General features: G+C 41.5%; 2 protein-coding genes across 10 annotated transcripts in view; one reads left to right on the top strand and one right to left on the bottom strand.

The window, feature by feature from the left end:
* The window catches only part of DCBLD2 (discoidin, CUB and LCCL domain containing 2), a 213176-nt gene extending 197455 nt beyond the window's left edge, over nt 1-15721 (top strand). For both annotated transcript variants that reach the window (XM_043448726.1, XM_043448725.1), the window contains 4 exons: nt 5341-5434; nt 9307-9356; nt 11178-11315; nt 11966-15721. In XM_043448726.1, coding sequence (XP_043304661.1) covers nt 5341-5434; nt 9307-9356; nt 11178-11315; nt 11966-12435 — 752 coding nt within the window. In that variant the 3' untranslated portion in view covers nt 12436-15721. The remainder of the gene's footprint in view (nt 1-5340; nt 5435-9306; nt 9357-11177; nt 11316-11965) is intronic.
* Nucleotides 15320-18164, bottom strand: part of ST3GAL6 (ST3 beta-galactoside alpha-2,3-sialyltransferase 6) — a 90087-nt gene continuing 87242 nt past the window's right edge. For all 8 annotated transcript variants that reach the window (XM_043448734.1, XM_043448738.1, XM_043448735.1 and 5 more), the window contains 2 exons: nt 16349-17456; nt 15320-15515 (listed from right to left, as the gene is read on the bottom strand). In XM_043448734.1, coding sequence (XP_043304669.1) covers nt 17370-17456 — 87 coding nt within the window. In that variant the 3' untranslated portion in view covers nt 15320-15515; nt 16349-17369. The remainder of the gene's footprint in view (nt 15516-16348; nt 17457-18164) is intronic.

The following is an 18164-nucleotide window of genomic DNA, read 5'->3' as shown; positions in this document are numbered from 1 at the left end:
GATTTTAATGCTTTTCTATGTAGGGGAAGATGCAAGAGTCTGCGCTCACTGAAATTATTCATTAATATGTATCTTGACTGTTTAGAGTCAGTATTCGGCTTTTCTCCATCCTGAACTCCTCTCGGGGTACATGGTCATGGGTGGGGGTCGTGGCTGAGAACTTGAGGCAACACTGAAATGGCAGGCAACATTTATTTTGTCCACGTTAGAAAGAAGCCAGAGTTGACAGAGACAAGAAATTTCAGCATCCCACAAAGAGCTTCAGTTTACAAAAAGCATGCGTTTGGGTGGGATCCCAGACCACATACCATATGGAAGAGCAGTCATTTTAAAGTGTTGCTCATCTTAAAATCTGATTATAGAATTTTAAAATCTTAGGACTAAAAGTGTTCTAAAAGCATTTTATTCTGGAACTAGGATCCATGTAATCTTTAAAAGACTAACAAAGAGCGTACAGGTCTTTTTGATTGAAGACCTCCCTGTCTCCTTTTCTTTGAAATAGTACTGTATAGAATTTATTATTTTTTGAACCTAAGCATATATTGTGTTAATAATACCTCTGATTAAGTCAGACAGTATCCGTCTGAACATGACTGTTTTCTCTACGGTTTCCCACATTTTAGGGATAAAGCACTTCTGCTTTTCTAATTTCTTAGTCCCTTCTATCCTGAGTCGCTATTTCTGTTGGACGCCCTTCTCCTTTCTCCATTTTTACATCCAGTCTAAGGGTGATGCTGGTGAAAATCACATCATGGCCAGATTTGTGGTGCTCTAACATCAGGGTCCTCCCTCAGTACCAGCTGGTGGTCTTTCTGTTTCCCTGGTTAGTTCTTCTGTCTGTTCCCAATAGTAGCTCTTAGAAACATTCTCTGTATTTTTCAAACCCTTGACCCAGAGATCCTCACTCTGTCTCAGTTACACCTTCAGCTTCACAAAGTAGAAGCCATTTGAAGGGCACTTCAGTGGAAGCTTTTTCTGGAACCTGCATACTCATCTGTTTCCCATCCATCCTACTTTCTCAGAGGCCTGGTGTTCTGGATTATCCTCTCCCTTCCTGGATCTTCAGGCTCGCTCTTTCTTTGGGCTATGATGATATGGAGTAAAGGAGATGCAGGTCTGGAGCTTCCCACCCAGCAAGTATCAGCAGCTGTTGCTGTTGTCATTGTCATGGCCAGGAGGAGGTTAAGGAGTGGAGGAAGAAACCAGCTTCCCAGATGACCTTCGCTGTTGTTCAGTTGGCCAGTCATTTTTGACTCTCTGCGACCCCAAGGTCTGCAGCCTGCCAGGCTTCCCTGTCCTTCACTATCTCCCGGAGTTTGCTCAAACTCATGTTTGCTGAGTCAGTGATGCCACCCAGCCATCTCATGCTCTGTTATCCCCTCCTCCTCCTGCCCTCAATCTTTCCCAGCATCAGGGTCTTTTCCAATGAGTTGGCTTTTCACGTCAGGTGGTCAAAGTATTGGAGCTCCAGGTTCAGCATCAGTCCTTCCAGTGAATATTCAGGGTTGATTTCTTTTATGATTGACTGATTCAATCTCCTTGATTCTCGATCTCCAAGGGAGTCTTAAGAATTTTCTCCAGCACCACAATTCAAAAGCATCAACTCTTTGGTGCTCAGCCTTCTTTATGGTCCAACTCTCAACATCCATACATGACTACTGGGAAAACCATAGCTTTGACTATCAAACCTTTGTCAAGAAAGTGATGTCTCTGCTTTTTAATATGCTATCTAGTTTTGTCACAACTTTGCTTCCAAGGAGCAAGCATTTTTAATTTTGTAGCTGCACTCACTGTTCACAGTAATTTTGGAGCCCAAGAAATAAAATCTGCCACTGTTTCCATTTTTTCCCCATCTATTTGCCATGAAGTGATGGGACCAGATGCCTTGCCATCATCTTACTTGTTTTTTGAACATTGAGTTTTAAGCCAGATTTTTCATTTTCCTATTTCATCTTCATCAAGAGGCTCTTTAGTTCCTTTTTGCTTTCTTCCATAAGGGTGGTGTCATCTGCATACCTGAGGTTGTTGATATTTCTCCTGTTAATCTTGATTCCAGCTTGTGATTCATCCAACCCAGCGTTTTGCATGATGTACTCTGCATACAGGTTAAATAAGCAGGGTGACAATATATAGCCTTGACATACTCCTTTCCCAATTTTGAACCAGATGACCTTGTTGTTCAGTTGCCCAGTTATCTCCAACTCTTTGTGACTCCATAGACTGCAGCACTCCAGGCCTCCCTGTCCCTCACCATCTCCCAGAGTTTGCCCAAGTTCATGTTCACCATCTCATCCTCTGATGCCCTCTTCTCCTGCCCTCAGTCTTCCCCAGCATCAGAAACTTTTTCAATGAGTCATGTGTTCACATCAGATGACCAATATACTGGAGCTTCAGCTTCAGTATCAGTCCTTCCAGTGAATAATATTCAAGGTTGATCTCTCTTAAGATTGACTGGTTTGATCTCCTTGCTGCCTGCAGGACTTTCAGAAGTCTTCTCCAGCACCACAGTTTGAAGGCATCAATTCTCTGGCATTCTGCTTTCTTTACGGTCCAGCTCTCAAAACTGTACCTGACCACTGGGAAGACTATAGCCTTGACTATGTGGACCTTTGTCGGCAGAGTAATGTGTCTGCTTTTCAACACACTGTCTAGGTTTGTCATCATTTTCCTGCCAAGAAGCAATTGTCTTCTGATTTCATAGCTGGACCCACCGTCTGCGCTGATTTTGGAGCCCAAGATGAGGAAATCTGTCACTATTTCTACCTTTTCCCCTTCTGTTTGCCATGTAGTATTGGGGCCAGACGCCATGATCTTATTTTTTTTTTTAATATTTAGTCTTAAGCAGGCTCTTTCACTCTCCTCCTTCACCCTCATCAAGGGGCTCTTTAGTTCCTCTTCGCTTTTTGCCGTTAGAGTGGTATCATGTGCTTATCATGAGGTTGTTGATGTTTCTCCCGCCTGTTTTGGTTTTAGCTTGTCACTCATCCAGCCTGGCATTTCTCATGATGTGCTCAGTGTATAGCTTAAACAAACGGCAACAGCAGACAGCCCTGTCCTACTCCTTTCTTGATCTTTAACCAATCAGTTGTTCCATACAGATGACCTTAAGCAGGCCATTTTCTACCCAGGATTCCTTATCTGTGGAGTGAGGTCACTTAATCCCCTTATTAAGTGATAAGTGATTAAGTGATCTCCAAATTCCCAGAGGCTCCAGCATTGTGTTGGTTTCTGCCTTGTTCATGCGTGCATTTGGTTTCAATACTTAATACTATATGCAGAGTACATCATGTCAAATGCCAGTCTGGATGAATCAAGCTGGAATCAAGATTGCCAGGAGAAATATCAATAACCTCAGAAATGCAGATGGCACCACCCTTATGGCAGAAAGCAAAGAGACATTAAAAAGCCTCTTGATGAAGGTGAAAGAGGAGAGTAAAAAAGCTGGCTTAAAACTCAACATTCAAAAAATGAAGATCTTGGCATCTGGTCACATCACTTCATGGCACATAGATGGGGAAACAGTAGAAGCAGTGATAGACTTTATTTTCAGGGGCTCCAAAATCACTGTGGATGGTGACTGCAGCCATGAAATTAAAAGATGTTTGCTCCTTGGAAGAAACACAATGACAAACCTAGACAGTGTATTAAAAAACAGAGATGTTACTTTGCCTACAAAGATGTGTATAGTCAAAGCTATGGTTTTTCCAGTAGACATGTACAGGTGTGAGAGCTGGACAGTAAAAGGCTAAGTGCCAAAGAATTGATGCTTTTAAACTGTGGTGTTGGAGAAAACTCTCGAGAGTCCCTTGGACAGCAAGGAGATCCAACCAGTCAATCCTAAAGGAAAAGAACCCTGAATATTCATTGGAAAGACTGATGCTGACACTCCAATACTTTGGCCATCTGATATAAAGAGCCAACTCATTGGAAAAGACCCTGATGCTGGGAAAGATTGGAGGCAAGAGGAGAAATGGGTAACAGCGGATGAGATGGTTGGATGGCATCACCGACTCAATGGCCATGAGTTTGAACAAGCTCCAGGAGATGGTGAAGAACAGGGGAGCCTGGTGGGCTGCAGTCCATGGGGTGACAGAGAGTGGGACACAACTTAGCAACTGAGAACAGCCACAACTTGGTACTATGATGTTATCTTTTCACATCTGTGACTATTCTGCCGTCACTTCCAGTATCTAGGTAATATTTTATTATGAGGAGGATACGGTGATTTACTTCCTCCCCCTCACTGTTGAGCATTTGGATTACTTCCTGGTTTTCACTCTTCTGCAGATACAGTAGCAAAGATCTTTAAAGGTACATCTTTGAATGTCATCATAATTTTCTCCTAAGAATCGTTCTGCATAGAGAATTGCCAAGTAACACCTTTGTATTACTTGGCAAATTTTGCCCCCAAATGCCGATCAGAATGATAGTTATAGTCCCATCAAAATACCTATTTCTTGAGACCCTCTTCAGCAATTAGTTGTTCTTTTAAATATTTGCCAGTTTGATAAGCAAAAATAGCATCTTATTCTTGTCTGAGCTCTACTTCTCTGATTACTAGTGAGGTGAACATGTTTAATGCTCACTTTTTTTTTTTTTCTGCTTGTTCAATAAGTTTATTATTGTCTTTATCTGAAAAATTTTGATAGCAAATTGTGGTTTGGTTTATTAACTCTCGGCAGCCTGTTCCTGAACTTGAGGGAAGCTGATCTTTCTTCTGAGCAAGTGACATTTTGGGACAGTTCCACCTCTTCTTTTTAACTTCTTTCTTAGGCGTCTTCTCATACGCTGGATTTTCTCGTATTGCAGCGTGAGCTTTCTTATACATCTCCTCCATCATGTCTGGAGTTACACTGTCCTTTATGTACTGAGAGAATTGTTTCTTGTAAGCATCCTCATCTTCTTCAAGCAGGTAATGCATGTAATCTGCAGCATCCTGCTCCACAATATGCTCTCAGTGTACCTCAGCGTTGAATTCTTTGCCTCTTAATGCATTGCTTTTTCATCTCTGCTGACCTGTTTTTTACTGTAAATTCTGTAATAGATTAACTATTATTAACCTCTTATCACATATGCAGAAAATATTTCCCGGCTTATCATTTGTCTTTTAATCTGTCTTGGTGTTTTAAAAACATACAGTGGTGGAGCAAATAATGCAACAAATTTCCATGTATCTGTGAAATCTCTACAGTTACCACTTGTGCCCACTCTCATGGCATAAATTATGGGGTGTTTTTTTTGAGCTAGAAAAACTTTGAATGATGATACAGTTAATCTTTACTCTTCTCCTTGATGATTCTTTCTTTGGTGTTAACATCTTTGTCTGTTTCTGTGTTTTAGATGTAGCCTTGGCCGCAGTCCTCGTCCCCGTGCTGGTCATGCTGCTCACCACTCTGATTCTCATACTGGTGTGTGCTTGGCATTGGAGAAACAGGTTAGTGCAAGACCAGTTCATCTGACTGGTCCTGGAGGGGATGTTTCCAAATGTGAAATAGAACTAAATATAGAAGATGAACCCTTTTGAGAGGAAGAGTTAAGGTGGCCATTAAAATAAAAACATGTACATGTCTCCTTTATTCCCGTAAAAAATGAGTAACTTCAATCCCGTAGTAAGTTATTGAGTACCTTTATTATATCAAACTTTGTGTTACACACTGGGTTACACACAGTAGTAAGGTAAATAGATCCTGAGTAACATTTACTGAGAGAATGAAACGCCATTCTTATCTCCAGATTGTCTGGCCGATTGACCACTATACTTTGGCTTGATGAGTTGTACGTGAAGTGCAGAGGAACACAGATGCAAGAACCTTGAGAGTTACCTGAAACCTTTTTCCCAGAAAAGAGTAATCCTCATATTTGACAAGTTTTCCCGTAAAGGGGGAGTTGATTTTAGCTAGACAGAGGAAGAAAGAACGGCCCAGACTGAGTGCATGGCTCGGCAGAAGGCACGGAGATGTGGAATGTAGGCAGAATAGTGAGTTGTCTCACGGGGGCTTGGCATGGGGGAGCACTGGGAGACTCACAGAGATGCAGCCTGGGTCTGGACCAGGAAGGGCTTTCTGTAGATGGGGAAGACATTGAGCAGTGTTCAGCGGGCAGGTGATATTATCAGGTGACTGTAGGAAAATGGTGGCAGCCGTTTGTGAGGGTGGATTGAAGAGACATGAGACTAGAAAAGACAGAGAGATGAGTTAGGAAACTGCTAAGGCCAGGCAAGAACATAACACAGCAGTTCTAGGAGACGGGGGAGACATGAGGCAGAGAGGTTTGCCAGTGGTGTTGTGGGGGGACTTGATGGGCTGCCTGCCAGAGGAGGAGGAGGATCTAGGATTCACTCCAGCTTCTTGCCTGTGCAGTTAGACCAGTAGGGATAACAGAGCTGTGGGGACAGCTTTGGTGACTAACAGGTTTGGAAGGAGTTCATTTGTTCAGCCATTAAATATTTGCGCTCTGACTCTGTACCAAGTATGTCAGCCGTCTGGCGGGAGTCCTCTGGTGAGCCCCAAAGTCTGTCCAGTGGGAGAGAATACATTGCAGAGAACCCTCCACCATGGAACCTGCTTGTCATAGGGCCGAGCTCTCAGGGCAGGTAGGAATCACAAAGATTGGAGTGGCCAGTATTCAATAAGGCACTGGGTTTATTACACGTAATTAGCACAGAACCCAGGTTGGGCAGAGTAGGGGGTGTGGGGTAACGAACCACTCCAAGGAGCAGTCTGGAAGGAGGCGCCTCGGCACCAGCAGCAGTCTCTGGTCCGGCTGCAGGCCTTGGCCCCAGCAGGGCCACAGGCAGCGTCCATGTGCATGGGTCAGGGCCCTCAGCCAGCAGCCTTCAGGTCACTCAGCTCAGTGGTCTCCTCTTAAGGAGTAACTGTTCCCCCGGGGAGGAGGCCTGACTCCTTTGGTCTGTCTGTCTGTTCCTGTGCTGTACACGGCCCATCAAACTTCTGAACTAAAGTAATGTTCTCAGTTTACCGCTCTAAGACCCTGGCAGCCCAATAGCAGATGTTTCAAAGCACCTCTTAGGAGAGTTCACCGTGGCCACTGGGACTCCCATTTTGAACTAGGTAGCAAGTCGTGCGGGCTTCCCTGGTAGCTCAGTTGGTAAAGAATCTGCCTGTAATGCCGGAGATCTGGGTTCAGTTCCTAGATTGGGAAGATCCCCTGGAGGAGGGAATGGCAACCCACTCCAGTATGCTTGCCTGGAGAATACCACGGACAGAGGAGCCTGCTGGGCTACAGTCCATGCGGTCACAAAGAGCTGGATACAGCTGAGCAACTAACGCGCATACATACATACACACACACACACACACACATCATAAATAGCTTAAATCCTGTAAGTTTCACACAAGAGGAGTAGGAATCGTTAACACAAATCCCATCAAAACAGGACTGACTACAGTGTGTTCCGGGAGGAAGGACCCTGTCTGCGGGACTGACAGCAAGGCGGGGGAGGGTGCGGAGGAGGAGGGAACAGGCTCCAGGAGGGTCCAGGAAGGGAAGCCCAGGCCGCTGCCGGCCAGTGGGCAGCAGCAGTGGTGGTGACAGGAGCACCAATGGCAGAGCTTTATACAAAACAGAGTGAAATGCTGGCTGTGCGCATTGTTCTAAACGCCTTACATGTTTAATGCATTTAACCAGTTTGTAAAGCAGGTATTGTTACAAATCCCCTTTTACAGAAGAGGAAAGTGAGACAGAGGGCGCACAAGTAACTTGCCGAGGTCACCTGGTCAGCACCTGGCAGGGTGGGGATTTGGTCCGGGCCTCTGACAGTCAGCCGATCAGGTCTACTCATCTGCGGTTAAAACCCTGGGCTGGGCGGAGAGGAACGGGGAGCAGAACTGTTGAGAGCCCGGAGGCAAGTCCTGAGATGAGTTTGGGATGGTATCTAGAGGACTCTGCACATTCAGACTCCAGAGAGGTAGTTGGAACATGAGCCTGTTCAGGACAGAAGGTCTGAGCTGCAGAGTTAAGGTTACTTTTAAGAACTTAGTGGATGCAATTGCAGACAGCTGGCTTTGGGACAAGGAGCAAAGAGGAACTGCCGTTAAGGGGCTTACGGAAGATAGCCAGGAGAAAAGTAGTAATAAAAACAGCCGCCACTCACTGAATCCCTGACCCAGGCTGGGCACTGTTCTAAGTACTTTACATGTCATGAGTAAACAACCTGAAGCTTTTTCATTTGAGATCAAGAATATGCAATCCTTTATAGTACAACCATTGGGCAACTTCAGCAGCTACCTTCTTATCCACAAATTTTACACTATACTTACTTGAAATAATGAAGTATTATATTTTAAATACAGCTATACTTTTAAATGAGGAAGCTTTTAGTATCAATAGTAAAAACACAGTCTTATACTGGAGAAGACTGTTTCCAAGTAGGAAAGGCACATACCTTGGGCTCTTTGAGGAAGCCTCATTTGTGATGGTGAGCAAATCACATAACCCTCTTGGGCTCATTTATAATGATGGAACAGCTTCTTTCTCTTTAGCTTGCAGCGCATCACTTTAATTAGATTTACTTTCTTGAACCAGAAAATGTCCTTTCGTGTGCTTGATATTTTTCTCTGTAGATAGCAGTTCTTAATGCCGGGGAGAGACGGAAGTTTCTCCAGGGAAAGACATTCTGAATTCTGAGGAGCAGGCTGCGGAGAACCTTCTCCACAGCCCGAGTGGCCCTCAGCTCTCTCACTGTGTGTGATGGTGTTGGCTTGTCCTGGGCAGGGTGGAGGAATCAGGTCTTCGCAGTTAAGGGTATGTGTGACAGTTTAAACTTCTCAGGTGCAAAGGACCGTAAGGAAAAAACAATAAGTTGAGAAAATAATAACAATGCAGAAGAAAATGTGAGGGTTCTGTTATTCTTGTTGTCCTGTGAACTTGATGAATCAACAGATTTGTGAAATTTGTATTTGAAACCGAAACGAACCTAACAGGATTTCCCCATCTTAATCCACACATCAGGGTTGGGTCTTTGGTTTGATTCAGCTTTTTTATTTACAGAATCAGTCCTTTTTAAAAAAAAAAAAAATCTCTATCCATTTTGAGTGGGAAATAGTTGGGTAACAAAATAACTCTGTCAGCAGATAGTTGCTTAATATTTATTGAGAGTCCAGAGTTCAGCCATGGCAACCTTGAAAGTCAAATGAAAAAGAGGTCTCCCCTGGGTAGAACAGCAAGTAGCAGTGTGTACTCTTGACTAATTATTAACTTTTGAGTGTTTATCTTACTGTTTCAGAGCTTTCTTACTAGTGAATTCACTCTATTTGCTTTTTTTTTTCTTCCCCTGTATTTTTCCAGAAAGAAAAAAACGAAAGGCACCTATGACTTGCCATACTGGGACCGAGCAGGTAATTTACAGCTTCGTATCTCTCTCTATCAGAGGGAAGCCCTGCCCTGTAAGGGGCGACAGGAGGAGAGGAAAGCCATTTTCAGGCCCACATCAACTCCCTGGCACCATTAGAAAAATGGCATTCCTCTTCTGATCATTTTTTTTCTTTTCTGTAAAAATCTCCTGTAGTCTCTAAGTAATGAAATGGAATTTCATTATAAGAATTTCTCATAACACACGCTTTGCTCTTTTCCTCCTGGAAACCTTGTCTGATTTGCCTCCACGTACGTCTCTGTCCTGAGACCAGCTTTCTGTGTGGTGTGCGTGAGCACCGGGTACGAGGCAGGGGGCTGCGGCTCTGGTGACAGTGTGGTCGCTCTGCTGTGGCCGTTTGGCCCCGTGGGGTTGGTCTGCCGTCTCTGCCTCGAGTTGTCGTTCCTTCCGAGTCCTGCTGTGTGTGGCCGGGGGCGGCAGGGCCCTTCTGCGGGTCTCCCACCTCCCCAGCCTCACTGGGGTGACTGTTTGGAGCCCAGAGAGCTCACTGCGAGCAGGGCGGAAAAGAGCAGTGGTGTGGTCAGATCCTGTGCTGCTGTCCCCCCCAAGCTCCGCCCCCCAACAGGGTGAATCTTAGAATTCTTTGAACTTATTAATGTATTAAAACCCACTGCTCTAACTGTCCGGCTGCCCTGGAACAGCAGTGGTTTGCTTCAGTATATTGCTTTTGATAGAGATTTGTACTGTGTTCTGCTTTGCATTGGATAGTCTATCAAAGCAGAAAATAAGCTGGGACAACTTAAGGAACTAGAAAAAGAACAAGCTAAACCCAGAGCTACTGGGAAGAAGTAAATAGTAAAGATTAGACAAGAGAAAATAGAGAATAGGAGGAAAACAGAAAATGGCAAGTGTTGGCAAGGATGTGAAGAAATTGGAACCATTGTGCACTGTTGATGGGAATGTAAAATGGTTCAGCTTCTTTGGCAAGTAGATTTTTTTTTTTTTGGTCAGTTCCTCAGAGTTAAAAATACAATTACTGTATGATCCAGCAATTCCACTTCTAGGTGTATACCCAAAAGAATTGAAAGCAGAGTCTTGGACAAATGTTTCTACATCCATGTTCATAGCAGTGTTATTCAAAACAGTTAAAACATGGAAGCAACCCAAGTATCGATCCACTAATGTATGAATAAGCAAAATGCAGTATACACATAAAATGGAATGTTAAGCCATGAAAAAGGAAATTCTGCAGTATATACTGCAGTGTGGATGAACCTTGAGGACTTTATGCTAAGTGAAATAAGCCAGTCACAAAAAGAAAAGTAACATACGACTCCGTTTATACGAGGTACTACTCATATGTAGTAGTCTAAAGACAAAGTAGAGTGCTGGTTGCCAGGGGCTGAGGGGAAGAGACAAGCAGGAGTTACTGCTTCATGGATATGAAATCTCAAGTTTCACAAGACGGAGATATCTGGAGTGAGGGTTGCCCAGCAATGTGAACATATGTAGTATCACTGAGCTGCTTAATTAAAAATGGTTCGGGAAGTTCCCTGGTGCCGTGGTGAGGGTTCCAGGCTTTCATTGCTACTGGACTCAATCCCTGGTCAGGAAACTGAGATCCTGGAAGCCGTGTGGGTGCAGCCAAAAAAAAAGGGGTAAGATAGAAAATTCCATGTATTTTACCACATTTTTTTAAAAAAAGTCTTGAACATCAAGGCTCATTTTATAGATATTTGTTACAGAAATGGCTTAAATGCAGCAGGATTTCTCCCTTCATATAGTGTTATCATTTCAAACATAGCTTTCTCCTTAATGGTCTCTCTTGCTTATGATCACAATGAAGGCTGGTGGAAAGGAATGAAGCAGTTTCTCCCTGCCAAATCCGTGGAGCACGAGGAAACCCCAGTTCGCTACAGCAGCAGCGAGGTGAACCACTTGAGTCCAAGAGAAGTCACCGCCGTGCTGCAGACTGACTCTGCAGGTAATTCTAGCGCGGCCTGAGCCCAAGGAGAGACGCTGTGCTTGCCGCAGAGCGTGTTGGTGTTTACAGTATTTACCTTTTTCATGTGTAGGAGATGAGCTAGTTTCCACATGTAGATCCACTTTTTTAAAAAGACCTCGAGAGAGTCATTTCTGTGTCTCAGATGTTCTATCCATAAAATTGGGGTATTCATTTCTAAAAACTTTGGGCATGTCTGCTTATCTGGAATTTCATTTGGTTTTATTGGGAGTTTGAGGGTAGTAAAAGGAGAACAGGAAAGACACAGTGGCCTCGGTATTTATCCTATTAACCCAGTGTATATTTTAAACATTTCCAAATATTTGAAAAACATGAAATTATTTTCCAAGATCAATATTATTTCAGTAAGGGACTATTTTCAAATGAAATAGTTATCTGTAAATCTGAAGAACACGTATACTCTTTATGCAGAATTCCACGAATGAAGCTTTCTGGCACATTGACATATTACCTTGAGATAACATCTTTAATTTTAATTTTTGAAGCTGATTCTTGCAGGAAAATCCATCCGTCTCCCTGATAGCACAGGTGCCATAAAGATGTGTGTGTTTTCAGGGTAAGCCTGTGGCATTAATGAGAGAACTTTTCTGTTTGTGTTTTGCGACACCCAGAGTATGCACAGCCACTTGTGGGAGGAATCGTGGGCCCCCTCCATCAGAGGTCTACCTTTAAACCCGAAGAAGGAAAAGAAGCAGGGTATGCTGACCTCGATCCTTACAGCTCCCCAGTGCAAGAAGTTTACCACGCCTATGCAGAACCGCTGCCAGTGACCGGGCCTGAGTACGCAACCCCGATCGTCATGGACATGTCCGGGCACCCCTCGGCTGCAGCTGGCCTGCCCTCCACGTCCACTTTCAAAGTTGCAGGGAACCAACCGCCCCCCTCAGTGGGAACATACAACACTCTCCTCTCCAGGACTGACAGCTGCCCCTCGGCACAGGCCCAGTATGATACCCCGAAAGGTGGGAAGCCGGGCCCGAGCGCCCCGGACGAACTGGTGTACCAGGTGCCGCAGAGCTCACAGGAGGTGTCAGAAGCAGGGAGGGAGGGTGAGGGTGACGTTTTTAAAGAAGTCCTTTGAAGGTGATGCTGCTTTTTACAAAGCATCATTTTAAAGCACATGGCCTTTTTTGTTGTTGTACTAGTGGTAGAACGTATTACATATCTGTCACGGATGTGGTTGGGGGAAGTGTGATGACCGAGGTACAAAAAACTACTAGTCTTACCATCTTGCTTTTAAAGGGGTACTGTGGCACAATTACTGCTTGCCTATGAAATTTCAAACATCTTGTTTGTTACTACTGTAAAACACTATTTTATACAGAAAAGGCTCCCTACTATGCACTTCAAAGAAATTTAAAATCACTGAGTATTTATTACCGATGCTGCAGGTACATTGATGAACTCGAGATGGCTCTGTAAGCCTTTCTGGCAATAACGCATGGTACTGTTCTTAAAAATGTCTAATGGCTTGAAATTCAGCAATTTATGAAAGGTGGGTACTATTGTGATTTCTTCCTCTTCTATTCCTGTATTGCTTTCTGAATTTAAAAAATATATATTGATATAATCATTGTTTTGATTGCAGCATTATGTATTTATCCATCTTTCCTTAGGAAGAGCTGTAGCTGGGAAACTGACCTGTAGTGAGCAGAGTGATTTTTCACTTTCTGACACTCTAATGAACTTAAGCATCTCATAGTACACGACCTGGGCTCATCCCTTGCTTATTCCACCTGGGGCCCTTGGTGGCCTGCCCCATTCTCATGCTTATGAATGCCTGGGTTTTTTTAATGGGTGATGCTTGCTATATCAGTCTCATTAATTTAGATCCCCTAGTGTCTCCATGCGGAAACAGGAACAATTTTATAAATTTAAAAAGCTATAAAGGAGATCCTCTGCTCCAAACTCTATTTGCAATGGAATTCTTCCTAGGAGAGTGTGAAAAGTTAAGGGCTTCTAAACAAGAACACTGTAAACAATACCCACTTAATATTTATCATCAACGTGAAAGGCAAAATTATTCCTCAGGAATCATGTAAATTACCTCCCCTCCACAAAAGTAACCAAATTGCTTTGGTTTTATATACAGACTGTTCTTTGAATCTCAAGGTATTTATTGTTTTTAGTGAAATAAAGAAATGTTTTTCCACAGTAAGAAATGTAAAGCCAGCATGTATTCTTCAGCTCTCTGATTATGCCATCTATGTGGTCGGGGGGTGTGAGTAGTCTCGTGTATCACTAGGGAACAGAGGGAACAAATGTTTTAGCATCCTAGCAAAGGAAAATTCCTGTCTTGCTTTTGATACCTCTGGGCAACTTCGGTCACCCAGAAGTAGTTTAAATGACCGAAAATAGAAGTCATCTGCAGTTTACTAGCCTTAGTGTAGAAACCATCTTTAGAAGTCTATAGATTGGTAAGATGATATGAGAAGCTAACCATATGATTAAAATATATGAATTTTACATCCCCTAGTTTATAGTTAATGTTGAAATGTACTTCCCCAGCAGGTTCTAGTCATTTCTTTTAGCCTGTACCGCCAGATGATGGCAGAATTTGCTAAAATTTGACCAACTATATAGTGTTCATTTTGCTTGCTTCCATGAGTCTTTCAGTATTGTAAAACGTTGCTCCAAAACAGAACTGCCAAATTCTACAGCCTCCCTGTGTTCTAGTTGTATGATTTTGTTGGTCTTATTTTCAGATGCTTTTCCTTTTTCCAACAGGCTTTTGAGGCATAATTTTATTCACTGAAAAGCCAATACACATTTTGTTTCAAAATATTTGAAACAAAAAGCACAGATGTTGAACTTTTATTAAAACAGGTATGAATGTGTAAAGCACATATATTAATGCAGTCATCCACCTCCAGGTGGGAAGAGAGTAAACCAATTGCTTTATTTTTTTATTCATCCTTAGTATACAAAAATCTTTCTAAAATCATATGCCTATTTGAAGCTTTAAGAGAAATGAGTTCAGTAACTATTTCTTTTTTCCAAAGATGCTTGCTATTTTTAATTGTGCGTACCTGATTGTTTTCCCATAGAACTTTTTTTTTTTGAAGCAAATGTTCTCTTAATGCATGTTTTAAGACTTGATTCATGTATTGCCACTGTGCTGTCCCTGAACTACCAATAATTTTTACAAAATGTCTAGTTTTTAACTACTATTATATATTTTACTTTCCAAATGAAGAGCTGAGCCTGATACAAAAGGTTAGTCTGGTTTGTACTTTTTAATTCATTTTCATATTAGAGTTTTTTTTTGTACGTTACTATGTCTGATATATATACAGCTTTGGAGACAATCAAGTAACAACTGAGAATGTGAAGGAAACCATTTTTTACAAAATTCCCTTGATTTTTTATTCTTTGCTTGAAACATGTAGGAAAAAAAAGTCACTGTGACTTACTGGGTTAAATTTTTTCCTGTTAATGCAGTTATAAAAATAGAATCAGACCGTGGTACAGGAAATATGGCCCTTAAGGTTTCATAAAATTACACTGACTTCGCTGTTACTTGATTTTAGGAACCAGCACAGTTAAAGGTAAGATATTGTGAATGCTGACTTATATTGTATTAAAAGCTGTAAATCTAAAGAGATCCTATTGTGTATGCAGGGTCTAGCCCAGTTATTTAAGTTCACGTTTCGCTATTTGCACTTTGCATTGAACAATGGGTTTATTTGCTGTTGAAATGGTTCGAGTAAAAGATTTATACAGTAATTGAAATTATGTATACATTTGCCCTTCTCCCTCCCGCCCACAAGAGGGAGCAGAAAATGAGCTTATTTAAATATGAATGTGGCCATAATTCTGTGGAATGTAATAAAGCTTGAACCTTTTTCCCTGGGCTCCACATTGTTACCTGGAGAGCAAGAGGATTATAGAAAAACACCATGTCAGATAATAGGATTAGAAAGAACAACTAGATTAGGTGGGATAATAAAAGCTTTTCAACCCTCTTAAGAGAAATCAGTGAAATTGTTTATTTAAAAAAAAAAAAAATTACCTACTGGCTATGCCTTTTGGTTCTGAACTTGAAATCCCTAAACTGCAATATCTAAGAGTTGGATATTTTTAGGTCAACTGTGGCATCAGTTCTCATATAATCCAACTTGTAACTAGTTTCTTCTTCTCTCCTCCTCTTCTTTTTTGGCACTGGGAAAGGTAGAAACAAAACATATTGAAATACGTATTGGAAATAAAAATGGCTTTGAGTGTCAGTGATATTCTCCCAGAATGTACTTTTCTTACCTCGGCATGTACTGTAGTCACTCAATATTTGTATATGTTGCTAGAATTTGATTGTATAAATAGTGAGATTTTAATGTGTTCATGTGTTTTTAATAAATTGTATATATGTGTCTTGTTCCTTTTTTTTTCCCCTTAAACCTTGAGGTTTGTAACCGTTCTCGTACTATACAAAACACCAGATTCCTCAATTTTAAGATCAGTCAGAAATGTTATGGCCAGTGTTTATAGTGTTCTCAAATTTGAGAACATTTGAAAATGCCACCATTAGTGTTTGACTTTTAACTCTTTCTGTAGACAGCACCATCCTTTCTGAAACCAGACTCAGCATCCACAGTCTTAGCTGTGGCCCCTGGCTGTGTGGTGTGAGGGAATGATCAACTCTGCCTTTTCCACCTGAGTTATCAGAAGGATCAAACGAGACTGGTATGTGGGAACATATGCTGGGATTAACAGCACAGAGTCCATATTCAGCATGTGGGTCTGAGTTCAATCAGCTACTAGTTCTCTCCCCCAACATCACTTTCAAGTATATCATTTATTCCTGTTTCTGACCCAATATTTATACACGCTCTTTAGATAGGCAGGTTGTCAGTGATACCAATTCTTTCTACACATACCTCTTCTGACAGCTTTTGATTCTCGCCAAGTAACGTCTACTGCTCTCCTCACCCACTGTCCCCCTCCCTCCCCATAACCTTTGGTTATAGTCATCAAAGTAAAAAGGGAGACTGGCTCACCACTTTAGTCCACCTGGCTTGTCTGCATCCCACAAGTCTTTTCTGGCGCACCCTAGGTAAGCTTTCCATTTGAAGATGTGACTGACTCATGTGGACAGCTGGTCTTGTCATGAAAGTGCCACTGAAATCCAGAAACAGCTCGACTCTTAAAGGTTAACTCATTCTTGTCTTCTTTGTTTCTTGTCTTTTTTACTTTACTTCAAATAAGCTTCGAAAACATAATGAATTAATAAGCCAGGCAAAAAATACCGCTTAAAAGTTTTCTTCTTGAGCTTGCCTACTTCAGCTTCTTTAAACTTTATTTCTTTAAAATAATGAAGTCACCAGACTTGAAGAATTGCAGTCTTTGGTTATTTACTTATCCAGAGTTTCATGTTTATCCTGTTTCTTTTGACTTGGGAAAAAAAAAAATCTTCATTCTACCAAACTACTGATCATAATCATGGTTTACTTAACTGCAGGAGAAAAATGCTTAATTCAGTCAGTATGATCTTAGATTTCCATAACCAATCATGCCTCAGGTCTGGTTTAAGATTCCAGTCCGGCTCCTCGGGTATAACTAAAAGGGACTAGAGTTAGACACCTGAAGTGGGTCTAGTACACTACCTCAAGGAACTGCCACACACCAGTTCCTAACAGTTTACAGTAGCCAGATGAACCTCCCAAAATGTCCTGTTACATTCAAAATTTGTCGTAGTAAACTTAAACCCCCTTACTTACTAGGAAGTCACAGCCCTTCAGAAGTCTAAGATGAACGAACTATAGTTAAAAACACCTCAGAAAACTAGCTTATTTTTAAACAACGCAATGAAAAGTTCACTTTCCCTGATATCTTAACATCTTGGTTTCCATAAATTAAATATATTCACAGAAATTAAGCTGGTGGTTATGAATCACCAGGCAGCAAGAGACTTAATACACATAATTTCTTGACAAGTACATCCAACATATTTAAAAATAAACTAAAAATTGCAGTATAAAAATAAAAATACTGTTAGCATTATCTTCTGAGTCTGTAGGGTTACTGTTGGGTCAAGTCAGTTACAAAGTTTTTTTCTATAATGTCCTTCAGAAAGAGCTGCTCCGCAGTGACATTGTGATATTCATTCTAAAGAAGAAAAACAAAAGTCACCGTCTGTCCCAATATGAAGATATCAACAGCAGCAGCAATGGAATATATCAAAAAAAAAACTCAAGTAGCAAGTGACATGGACTTGAACTTTTTTTACCTAATTGTTTTTCGTTTCTCATTCTTTTGCCAGAGCCCTCCCTAAAAGCCCACTCTTTCCACTTAAACCATCAGTTAAGTAAGGGGTTCCCTCACATCATCTTCTGGTCTACTGAATTATGGTGTAAATCTAGAAACCAAAATTGACAAGATCTAACCTGAATAAATTCCACTTGTTCAGCTTACATAGTATTTAGGGATGAGGATTTAAGGGGACTGGTTTCATTTCATGGGATATAGCCATATTCTTAACAATAAATCCCTCACTGTTCAATGTTAAAATGTACATGTAATATTTTAACTCCTATCACTTGTGCCACTAATCTAAGTTATTAGGAAAATAGGAAATTCTTTCCCATTCACAGTAAAAATTTAAGGATCAAATCTACCATTATTAATCCCCATTCAAGGGAAAAATGATCTAGTATAAAAGTTTACAACTTTTCTGACCATGAAGATTCTTTCATGAGGTTAAAAAGTTATAGACCTTCCCATCTACTTAACTGAAAAACTCCATGAAAAGAATTAGTATGATCATGGCCATGCTTTTGGGTGAATCTGTCATACCTCAAACAACAGGTTTCGAAT

The sequence above is a fragment of the Cervus canadensis genome, chromosome 27 (genome assembly GCF_019320065.1).
Source record: "Cervus canadensis isolate Bull #8, Minnesota chromosome 27, ASM1932006v1, whole genome shotgun sequence".
Classification (NCBI taxonomy): Eukaryota; Metazoa; Chordata; class Mammalia; order Artiodactyla; family Cervidae; genus Cervus; species Cervus canadensis.
The sequence above is the reverse complement of the archived record's forward strand: the minus strand, read 5'-3'. Positions and strand labels throughout refer to the sequence as shown.